The 12,652-nt window shown below is 36.7% G+C and overlaps 1 protein-coding gene across 1 annotated transcript; it reads right to left on the reverse strand.

The window, feature by feature from the left end:
• Positions 1-406: 406 nt before the first annotated feature.
• ABHD13 (abhydrolase domain containing 13) lies at positions 407-1,420 on the reverse strand. Its single transcript, XM_007938916.2, has one exon. The coding sequence runs from the start codon at positions 1,418-1,420 to the stop codon at positions 407-409; it is 1,014 nt and encodes a 337-aa protein (XP_007937107.1).
• Between the last annotated feature and the right edge of the window lie 11,232 nt (positions 1,421-12,652).

The following is a 12,652-nucleotide window of genomic DNA, read 5'->3' on the forward strand; positions in this document are numbered from 1 at the left end:
CTGTTTGCTTACCATGATTGTCCCAATAATTATTAAAGGAATAAAACCCAGAATTTCTTGTTTATCTATCTCCTTCATTGCCAGTCACGAATCTAAGTGTAATGGACAGCATACCTTTTTTTAGCAACAAGAAACTTCTGAGTAGTATCTAGTATGCTGGTATACTAACCTAAAAATATGAATACATAACCACATTGAAAATTTTGATGAAAATGTATGAAATAATCCCAAGAATTATAGTTCTTCAAATGTAAAAAACTATATGGATCATCATAAAGAAGCATTAAAGTCCTTTCAAAGTTTAATATCACTCTTTAGACAAGTACAGACATAACACATTTCTAGAGAGGAACATTCTTTTTCATTCTGCACACATTATAATACAGTGCATTAATCAAAGGCTACATTATATAATTGTTACGTTAGATGAAGTTTTTGCTATGTCTTCTGGAGAATGAGTCTTTATCACTTCTTTGATGAACTGTTCAAGTGCGGTGAAATAGCCGTGGCACTGCCATGTATCATTATGAGTTCCATCTGGAAAAATGGCTAATCTTTTAGTCCGAGATGGGGAAAGTTCATAAAGTTGTTTCATCATTACTGGTGGAATTAACTGGTCAGAAAGTCCAGAAATGAAGAGAGAAGGCATTCTGCACTGAGAGATTTTTCTGTAAGACAAAAATTTATTTTTGTAGCACCACAAAGGAAGGTAACGCATTGGAAAGAATGAAAATAAAGTGCTGGCCATATGCGGTATACTTAAAAATGTGTTTTCCACCATAATTGCTGAAATCCTATGTGAATTTTCAGAAGCTAAATGAATAGCCACTGCTCCTCCCAAGGAACGACCAAAGAGAAAAATTTTTGTTTTATCAAGGTCTGGTCTAGTCATCACATAGTCTAGCACAGCTTCAGAATCTAAGTAGAGTCCTTCTTCACTTGCTTCTCCTTCACTTTTTCCATATCCTCGATAATCAACAAGCAAAAGATTAACTTTGAGGTTAACCAACATAAGCAATGCATTTGGTAACCTATGACCTACGTTGCCTGCATTCCCATGAAAATAAATTACAGTTGGGGAATAGGGTGAATTGTCTCCAGTGTATCTTATCAAAATAAGATTTAGACAGATTCCATCTTTGGTTCTGATGAAAATGTTTTCATGTGGAATACCAGTGGGCATAGGAACATAAAGGCGTGATGATGATGGCTGTTCTGGAAAATAAAGCAATACATCTTGGAATTTATATAGAATACCTGCTATTGATATAAATATTAACAAAAGTAAGACAATGCCTCCATACAGATGAAAAGTCACTATTAAAGGTAAAAGAGAAATACGGCAGAGAGCCCAAGACCATGATGCTAAGGCTATTAGCCATCTTTCAACAAAGTTCCATAGCATCCATGACTTTTCCATTGTAGCTCTCTGTGAATTCTTATTCCATAAGTATCCTAAAGAGACAAAGAGAGACATAATCAATAATTCATTATCTGTGTATTATTTTAAAAGATCCATGATGTAATAAATTATGGTAATTGGCGAATCCTTAGAAATCTACATCAATCATGCGCAAAATTCCTTGCTATAACGTCCTTTCTCTTTTGGTTTATAACAGTATCCTTTCTATTATACCTCTCCCTTCCCACATTTATGATGCATAAATATTTATCAAATTACTTTCTTCATTTAAAAAGTGTTTTACTGCCAGCTTATTGATTTGATAGAAAAATAAACTGATACTTGGTCATAACTGCTTTTTTAATATTTAACTTGCCAATATCCCAAGTCTACAGGTAGCAGAACTAAGCACGATTCCAAAGCTCATGGTACATTAGTACTAAGGCACATATTTTCTGGCCAAATTTTACTTTTCTTAAAGTGGTTAACAGATTCTAACCTATCAAGCACAATCCAATATAATGTATTATAATTTTTACTTTGCATGTTAAAGTTTACAGTTAAATAAACTAGGGTAAGAAGGAATAAAAATTTCTCCCCCTCTACCTGAAGGTTTTTATATCCAAACTTACAGAATAATTTAAATTAACTACTAGATTTAAGTATCCTTTCAATTTTAAGAAAAAACGTAATGATGTTTTACACATCTAATTAAAAAGTAATTTAAGAATGCTAATGTCATAAATGATGCAAGACTTTTCATATAATCTTTTATGAAGTATCACCACACAGACTGTCATAATGTAATAAGACAATAAACACTAGGGGAAGAGGTGTGAAAAAAAGAAACAGTCTATTTAAGAACCACACATAAATAATGTAAAATTATTTACTGGAAAAGTTAAAAAAAAAAAAACTACTGAAAAAAATTACTAATGAGAAAATAAGGGGGAAAATGATAAAAAGTCATCTTTTATATATTTAAAAATGAACCATATCAAAAAGTTTGTGTGTTGCCTTAAAAAAGTAAGAAAGAGATTGATTACAACTTCTTTTTCTATAGCGTTCATCTACATATTTTTCTAAGTTAAAAAACAAACTGTATTCTCCTTTATTCACTGATAAAACCACCATAAAGAAAAGCTTAGGAGCTCTGGTAGAGTAGTGCCTAAGGCACTTGACTGCAAACCAGAAGGCTGGCAGTTCAAACCTACCAGCCACTCCTTGGAAGGGTGGGCAATCTACTTCCATAGTGATACCACCTCAGAAACCCAAGGAGGGTCACTATGAGTCAGGTCCGACTTGACGGCACATAACAACAACAACATAGTCAAGATTTAATAAATAATTATTAATTGTTGATTTTCAAAATTTTAATCTATGTCATGAAGTTAATAAATGTGCATATAATATGTACCAAATCAGATTTAAACACCAAAAACTCATCATAAAATCAAGTCAAATTGCATTGGTTAAAGCTGAGTCTGATGTTTTCACTAATATGCATAAAGATATTTTCATACTTAAATACTTGTTGAAATGATTTTCTTTGAACATAAACTAACAGTATAGCATTCTTCATGATGTTTCCTAAAAATCAACACTGCCACCCAGTTGTAGAAAGTTTTATTACAGTGAGTACCATATATAATCTAAAGAAAAGTAATGTAAAACAAAAATTAAAGTTGAAAAACTGTCTAACTACTACCTGAAACCTATAGGTATTAAATCTAGCTAAAATTTAGACATTTAAAAAAAATTATAGCAACCAAGTAATAAGTCTATTATGCTAAATTGCTTCAGATCAATAATGTGATATAATTAAGTGATTTTTATATTCTACCGTGGTTATTTGTCAACAGCTTAAATTATAAAGGGTTAATTTATATTCCCTTTCTTTGTGGTGGCTAAATCTCAACAATATATCTAGTCTCATCCAATGTTTAATTTTTTTTTTAAGTGCAAGTGATACCTGAATTATTTTTTTTGGTTTGAGCCACAAAGATGAGTATTGAGTATTTTTGAAAACACATTGATATTAACTTTATACATCAAAATAAAATAGTTTTTGTGTAATCATTAGGATTAATTAGCTTTGGGTTATCCAAACATAGACACAATTTACAACCAGACAGCTGTAGTATTTGATAAATAACACTCCATTTATTCTTCAGGGAAAAGATATTGAAATGTTATTTTTGTCATAGTCAATCTATTTATGGTACACAGTGACATCAGGAAAATGAGTAGTAATTCAAATTTCATTTATTTCACAATGCATTAGAAAAAAATGCTCTAAAATCTTATTAGCCTTCAAGTCCTATCTCTATCACATACTTACAAAATAATTTTGGGTCTATCACTCATTTTCAAGAGCTCTGGTGGCACAGTGCCTAAGGCATTTGACCGCTAACCAGAAGGCTGGCAGTTCAAACCCACCACCCACTCCTCGGAAGGAAGAGTGGGCAATCTACTTCTGTAGTGATGCTGCCTTGAAAACCCAGGAAGAGGTCACTATGAGTCAGATCTGACTCCACAGCAGTGAGTTTGTTTTTTTTTAATATCACTTATTTTCTGTCTGAATTTCCTTTTCAGCAGAATGAATTTAAAAATATCTGCATACAAGGCTGCTTATCAATACTAAGTGAAATTAATTTATAAATGCTATAGATATGTTAAGGAGCTCTGGTGGAGTAGCAGGTAAGGCATTTGGCAACTAACCAGAAGGGCAGCACCTACCAGCTGCTCCATGAAAGAAAGATGGGGCAATCTACTCCCATAAAGATTAACAGCCTTGGAAACCCAATGGGAGTCACTATGAGTCAGAATCATCTCAATGGCAGTAACTTTTTTTTTTTAAATAGATATGCTACTTTATTTGCTTTTGTAATTTTTATTTCTGGATATACTACTACTTTCTTAATTGTGTTTTGCTCTAATTATTATAAAAATGAAAATTTACCAAGCACTTATAAGACAAGGGAAAAAAAAAAAAATCTAGAAAACTGATGAGGACATAGCAAAGCATTCCTATACCTGGATAAAACCTGTTGCTGTTGAGTCGATTTTGACTCATAGCAAGCCTGTAAGACAGAGCAAAACTGTCCCATGGAGTTTCCAAGGCTGTAATCTTTACAGAAGTAGACATCTTCTCCCGCTGAGCTGCTGGTGGGTTTTAAGTGTTAACCTTTTAGTTAGCAGCTGAGTGCTTAACTACTGAGCTACCAGGGCTCATAATACCTAGATAATGAGGGGTAAACTGACTTGATTTTCAAATCAAACCAATAAACTTCTTATAAAGAATTATTATAACACCAGATAAAATACAAAGCTCCTAATACCTCTTTAAAGTATTAAGAAACAAGGATGTCACTTTGAAGACTAAGCTGCCCCTTACCCAAGCTATGGTATACTCAATCACCTCATATGCATGTAAAAGCTGGACAATAAATAAGGAAGACCAAAGAAGAGCTGATGCCTTTGAATTGTGGTGTTGGCAAAGAATACTGAGAATACTATAGACTGCCACAAGAATGAACAAATCTGTCCTGGAAGCAGCACAGCCGGAATGCCCCTTGGAAGCGAGAATGGCCAGACTTCGTTTCAACTACTTTGGTCATGTGATCAGAAGGACCCATTCCCTGGTGAAGGAGATCATGCTTGGGAAAGTAGAGGGTCAGCGAAAATCAACTCCATCGTGGAATCTACTGTGAGCAGCTGAGTAGCTGCCTCAGGGAATGTGGTCTGCTTCCTGTATATAAGCAGAAGCCTTGGGGAACGGTCTCTAGCTTATGGCACGCTTGGACCCTGCATGTAACCGTGTCATTGTTCAGCAGCCTGCCATGCTTTGCTGACCGTAGGACTTACAATGGACTTGAATTAATGGCCTGCCATGTGGTTTGGTAACATCAGAACTGTGCCATTTTATTTGTCGATCGTGGGCTTGTTAGCCTCAGCAGCCAGGAGCTGCCTGAGTGAAGAGATGCCTCTGGCTTCAGTGGGCCAGGAGCAAGAGACAGAGCTAAAGCCCAAGGTTGAGGGGCTTTCATACAGTGCCTAGAGCCTGACACTTTGGACTTGGACTTAAAGCCTCCAAATTGTGAGAAAATAGACTCCTGTTTGTTAAGGTCATCCCATTTGTGGTATACTTCTGTCAGAGAGGCACTAGGTAACCAGAACAGATGGCTTCAAGCATAGCAGGATTCTGAGGCTGGTGCATGATTGGGGAGCATTTCATTCTGTTATACATAAGGTCACTATGAGTTGGAGTTGACTCTGTGGCACCTAACAACAACAGGGAAATTCAAACCTTATGTTTACATCTGAGTATATTAAATATATATATAAATGTTTATTTGAAGTTTGAAAAATTACTTTTCCCCTAGTAGTCTCTAATTTCAGTGTACACTATTGAAATTTAAATCCACAAGGTTGAGAACTATGCCTGTCTAGTGGCTAGAATGTTGTTGGGTGCCATGGAGTCAACTGCAACTCTTAGTGACTCCATGTGACTGAGCAGAACTGCCCCAGCAGGTTTTCTAGGCTGTAGTCTTTATGGCAACAGTTTGCATATACTCAAGACTCAAATGTTTTTCGAATGAATAATCCAGTAATACATCTCAGTTATTAGAGTTCTAAAAAAAGATAAGAGTATTCTGAGCAATGGACATGTATGTTTAGGATTGAATATCAGAAAAACAGATACTTGCTTGAGTTCTTACTGAGGATTAGTAAGGATTAAATACTCAGTTTTCCACAAAACATTCCTCAAAAGTCACCCTAATTCCTTTGTGATAAACAAAACTAACTCTACAGTGAGCTGTCATACTGTAGAAGTCAAAAATAGAACTCAATTCATTGTGAAGAAAATAAAGTGGAAGTCAATTTTAAGAATAGGTTACAAAAACTGCCCAGGAGGTGTGCATGCATGACTTCTTTTTAATATGTTCTGACATATTGGTGATGTAGAATGAAATCTCAGCTCAAGGACTGTCTTATTTTTACTTATCCAACTTGCCAATTAACTCTGCTCTCAGTCTGTATCACATGCATCTGTTACAAAGATGCTTTTAAAGGAACTGGGACAAGAAAATTCAGTATCAGAAAGGATTTTTTATTTACTGAATTTGCTGAAACTATCAGCAAAGCACAATTACTATGAGTTATCCACTGACCAGTAATAAACCTCCTTCCTTATAGTCCCCAGATGTTAAGATCATCAATGAAAATGAAAAGTACCTCTAATAAGGGGTATGGCACAGACACTACAGCCAATATTATATGTGTTTGCCATTGACTTTGTCAATAAAGTAGTGTATAAAGGGTTAACAGAATCTTTTTCTTTCTCCATGAACAAAAAGTTTGTTTAACCGTGTTACTGCTCCCCTGGAAACCTGACTAAGGTGGTATATCAGCCATTTCTAGGCAACACTGTGGAAAAAATAACCCCTCTGTTAGTGAGCTACATCCACATTGAGAACAGTGAGCAGGGATATATATGCCCAGTGGGAAGTTTAAATAAGGGCTTCTCTAAATGGGATATAATTAGCAAAGCATGTCCTTCACTGAACCTGGAAGCTATATCCATGTGGTGTTACAAAAGATAATGTTTCCTTCAGAGCATGAAATATCTAAACCAGGGTAGCTCCTGTTCTTACTCATGTGTTATATTTTGGTAACATTTCAGCTAACACAGATGCTGGCATGCTATGTTTTCTATCCCATATCTTTCAAAGCTGCGAAAGATTAGTATCAACCAGAAAGGGTGGGTATTGTATGAAAGCCCAGCTGAATGTAAGACCAATGCAAGTCATACAGTATAAGCAAAGTATTTACTTATTCCTTAAAATATGTTTTATGCAGTAAAACATTTTTGAAATACGTCATCAGAAGAGCACATTGTCAAGTTCTTTTACACAATGAAATGAATTTTGCTAGTAACAGTATTATCAGTAATCAAGAGAAATGATAGATTAATATATATTCATAAATTAAATCCAAGTTTACACCAATTAGAAGGATGGCTTAGTGGGAAAGAACATTAGACCTGCAGAGCATAAAAACTAATTCAACCAATAACCTCTCATCTTCTAAGCTTACTCTACACTATTGTGTACTTTTAACTTTATGCCTAGATCTTTTTTAAAAAAATGAACTCTTAACAACTTCTCTTTCTCTTTCTCATGTCTGCCTTTGCTATATTATCACACTAACTCTCACATGTCAAACTTTGCTAAAACCTGTTGGTATGTGGCTTTAATCACAAGCAATGCGCTAACTATTCACTATCTGAAAATTTGATGAACCAGCTCTCACAAAGATTTCTCATAAAAAGGAAACCTGATTTGCTAATAAATCCAATGAATTGTTCTCAATCCACCCTGTAACACCCCATATCCTAAGTGATAATAAATTGGTAACTCCAGCTTCTAGTATGCTCAAATTCCCAGTAAACTATCACTGATATCAAGTTAATTCCGACTCATAGTGACCCCCTTGGGTTTCCAAGGCAGTATCTCTACGGAAGTAGATTGCCTAGTTCTTTCTGGGGAATGGCTGGTGGGTTTGCACTGCCAGCCTTCTGGTTAGCAGTCAAATGCCTTAGATACTGCGCCATCAGAGCTCCTTTGGGGACTCCATATACAATAAAACATAAATTATAATTTAAGGCATTAGTACCAAAAAATAGGTACAACCTTACTATAACATGCTTAGATCATGTCTTTGAATAAAGTTTAAAAAAAAATCAACTTCAGAAAACAATGTTTGAAATTTCTTTCTAAGTGAAATTTTGTTGTTGTTGTTTTTATTGTTAGGTGCCGTTGAGTCATTTCCAACTCGTAATGACCCTATGTACAGCTGGATGTCTTCTGACATCCATGTTGGTCTTTTCTTCCTTTCCTGTCTTTTAAATGACCTTTTGCTTTCTTCGTGGATGATGTTCTTGATGTCATCCCACAATTCCTCTGGTTTTTGGTTTTCTGGTTTTCCTGTTTAATGCATCAAATCTGTTTTTTAGATGGTCTGTAAATTCAGGACAGATAAAATCAGTCATATTTTGGCTCTTGTGGGCCTGTTTTAATTGTCTTCAGATTCAACTTGAACTTGCATATGAGCAACTGATGGTTTTTTCCACAGTCAACTTGTTTTGGCTGAAGATATTTACCTTCTCCATCGCCTCTTTCCACAGATGTCGTTGATCTGATTCCTGCGCACTCCATCTGGTGAAGTCCATGTGTATAGCTGCCATCTGTGGTGTTGAAAAAAGGTACTTGCGATGAGTGAGTCATTGGTCTTGCAAAATTCTATCATGCGATCCCCAGCATTATTTCTATCACCAAGGCCATATTTTCCAATTATTAGTGATTCTTCTTTGTTCACAACTTTTGCATCCCAATCACCAGTGAAAATCAACACATCTTGATTGCATGCCTGGTCAATTTCAGACTGCAGCAATTGGTAAAAATCTTCAATGTTCTCGCCTTTGGCTTCAGTGTCTAGTGCATAAATTTGACTAATAGTAATGTTAACCGGTCTTCCTTGTAGGCATACGGATATTATCCTATCACTGTCAGCATTGTACTTCAGGATAGATCTCGATACATTCTGTTATGATGAATGCCACGCCATTTCTCTTCAATTTGTCATTCCTGGCATAGTAGATCATATGGTTGTCTGATTCAAAATGGCCAAAACCAGTCCATTTCAGCTCACTAATGCCTAGGATAATGATCTTTATGTGTTTCATTTTATTTTTGACAACTTCTAATTTTTCTAGATTCATACTTCATACATTCCATATTCTGATATTAATGGATGTTTGCAGCTGTTTTTTCTCATCTTGAGTCATGCCACATCAGCAAATGGAGTTTTACTGTATCCACATCATTAAGATTGGCTCTACTCTAAAGCAGCAGTTCTTCCCCAGTCATATTTTGAGTGTCTTCTGACCTGAGGGGCTCATTTTCTGACAATGTATCAGACAATGTTTCAAGGCTATTCATAAAGTTTTCCAGTAATGTATCAGACAGTGTTTCACTGCTATTCATAAGGTTTTCACTGGCCCATTCTTTGAAAAGTTGATGGCCTCTTCCCTCTTCTAAATGTGTCTTAGCAACCACCACAGAAGACAAACTGACAGACAAGTTTGTTACCCTTAGCTGTGTGAAACAGCTCCGTTCACTTTGCGGTCTCCCTCAGGCCGCTACAAATCCGCTGTGCTGCCGCTCTTCCTTTCCAAACCCCACCCCCCCATGCTGCTCCAAACCTGCCATGCCCTCTCGCTTCCTTTCTGGTCCCCCTCAGGCCTCCCTAAACCCACCCCACCACCAGTGAAATGGTTAGAGTTTCCATGTTGATATTAGTAAGCACTTCTTTAGAAATAATACATTAAAAGTATGAATCTATATTACAATGCATAGATAAATTTGATATGATGATTAAGTTTTCCTTTCCAGAGAATAATTTTGAAGTATCAGCTACATCTTGATACTTGAACTTTGATCTTATCAACTTACAAATCTGGTGATGAACAGCTTGAGAATTTGTTGTCTTCGTTAAATCCGCCCTCTCCCTACCACCACCACTTTCAGTATTTCCTATGCTTCCTGTCTAAATATGAGTACTCTAGGGGTATATAAAAGGAATTGTAGTGGTATAGTGGTTAAGCGCTTGGCTGCTAACCAAAAGGTGAGCAGTTCCAAACCATTAGTTGCTCCACAGAAGAAATATGTGGCAGTCTGCTTCTGCAAAGATTATAGTCTTGGAGACCCAATGGGGCAGTTCTACTCTGGCCTACAGGGTTGCTATGAGTCGGTATCGACTTGATGGCAGTGGGTTAGGGGTATATAATAATCAATTAAAAAATAATAATTTAAAACTATAAAGCTATAATAACTACTATGACAACTAGCAGTGTTAGCTCAATGATAAGTCTGCTGAGTACGTTAAGGGCATGCTCATCTAATCTCCATTTATTATCTCATATTTTCATTTATGGGAGCTCTGGTAGTGTAGTGCCTAAGGCATGTGACTGCTAACTAGAAGGCTAGTGGTTCAAATGCACCAGCCACTCCTCAGAAGGAAGGTTGTCAATCTACTTTTGTATTGGAAACCCAAGGAGGGGTTGCTGTGAGTCGAATGCGACTCTACAGGAGTGAGTTAGTGAGTATGCTCATTTATAGGTAGGATTGGTGGTTCAGTGACAGAATTCTCACTTTTCATAAAAGAACTTGGGTTTTATCATCGGCCAGCGCAACTCATGCAGTCACCACTCATCTGTTAGTGGAGACTTACTTGTTACTACGATGCTGAACAGATTTCAGCAGCACTTCCAAATTAAGAGCACTAGGAAGAAAGGCCAGGCAACCCATTTCTGAAAATCAACCAATAGGAACCTTATGGATCATAACAGTACACTCTATTACTGATTATGAGGATAGCATAGCACTTCATTCCATTGTGCATGGAGTTGTGACGAGTTGGAACACATCCAAGGACAGCTAACAACAGTGCTCATTTATATATGTACTTTGTCCATTTTTAAAAAAGAAAAAAAAAAGCAGAAATCAATACTGGTATTACAATCACCTTTAATAATATAAGTCCCCAGATTTACACTATTAAATATACAAACCCAAGGGGAGTCCCTAACAGTTCTACAGTTCCTGGACTACTGCAACTATCCCACAGCTGTTTTTCTAGCCTCTTCCTAATGAGATGGTAATCAAATCAAATGTACCCTACTATATACTATTTAAACATAAACAAAATGCCATAAATATGTGCTGGTAATGGCTACGTGATTTACAGTAATGTTATTGTTGTAGCTACTTTCTAGTAAGCCCCTGAATCATGATAACTCCATGCACAATGAAACAACATGCTGTCCGATTCTGTGCCATCCCAATCAACAGTACTAGATTACACTGTTGTGATTCATAGGGTTTCCACTGGCTGATGTTCAGAAGTAAATCGTCAGGCCTGTCTTCCTAGGGTGCCTTAGTCTGGAAGCTCCACTGAAACCTGTTTAGCATAATAGCCAACACACAAGCCTCCACTGACAGAAAAGTTGCCATGAGGTACACAGGCTTGGAATTGAACCTTGGTCTCCCACATGGAAAGCAAGAATTCTACCACCAAACTACTAATGCTCGTTTAGACCTGTGGGCTATTAAAAATGATCAAAGTACCCACCAGCCACTCCTTGGAAGGAAGATGGGGCAATCTACTTCCATAGTGATACTGCCTCAGAAACCCAAGGAGGGGTCGCTATGAGTCAGGTCCAACTCGATGGCACATAACAACAACAATAACAGTCCTCATGAAGGTAGCCCATGATCTACTCAAAAAAAACAACAAAAAAAAACAAACTCACTGCCATCGAGTCAATTCTGACTCACAGTGACCCCTCCTTGGGTTTTCGAGATGGTATCTGTGCAGAAGTAGATGGCCCAGTCCTCCTTCCGAGGAGTGGCTGGTGGGTTTGAACTGCCAGCCTTCTGGTTAGTAGTCAAAGCCTTGAGTACCACGCCACCAGAGCTCAGTAGCTATCAAGTAACTTATGATCTACTCAGGAGGCAGACACAGACACATATAACTACACATGTCTTAACGTTGTTGTTGTTGTTGTTATGTGCCATCGAGTCGGACCCGACTCAAAGTGACCCCTCCTTGGGTTTCCGAAGCACTATCACTGTGGAAGTAGATTGCCCCATCTTTCTTCCAAGGAGTGGCTGATGAGTTTGAACCGCTAGCCTTCTGGTTAGCAGTCAAGTGCCTTAGGCACTATGCTACCAGAGATTTGTTCATTTAATTACAGAGGAGAAAAAGAAAATCAAAGAAAGATCATAATTGTCCTTAATTTTAGCAAAAGGGGAAAAAAAAATCAAACTCGAACTATATGTGCTTCACAACATAATTTTAGGAATTTCTAGAGTTAATTATGTTTGATAATTTATAGATACCCAGTGGAAATTTATGCAAATTTTTAAAAACAGGTCAAGTATAATTTCAGGGTTAAGATCCTTACTTGCCATTAAAATGTTGCCTATGCCAGTTGTTTTTATTTTTTTGCACAATTATTTGCAAGAACTGAAAGTATTCAAGCATAATCTAAATAAATACTTGGCAAGGCTATTCTAAGAGAATTAGAGCAGTTGAATTGGATGAACATGAAGCTCCCTATTAAGCTTGAGAAGTTTCTATGCCAGTTGTTCTCAAAATGTGGTCATATTCCTGGAGGTTCCCAAG

Source organism: Orycteropus afer, unplaced genomic scaffold (genome assembly GCF_000298275.1).
Source record: "Orycteropus afer afer isolate SDZICR_OR568_19922 unplaced genomic scaffold, OryAfe1.0 scaffold00055, whole genome shotgun sequence".
Classification (NCBI taxonomy): Eukaryota; Metazoa; Chordata; class Mammalia; order Tubulidentata; family Orycteropodidae; genus Orycteropus; species Orycteropus afer.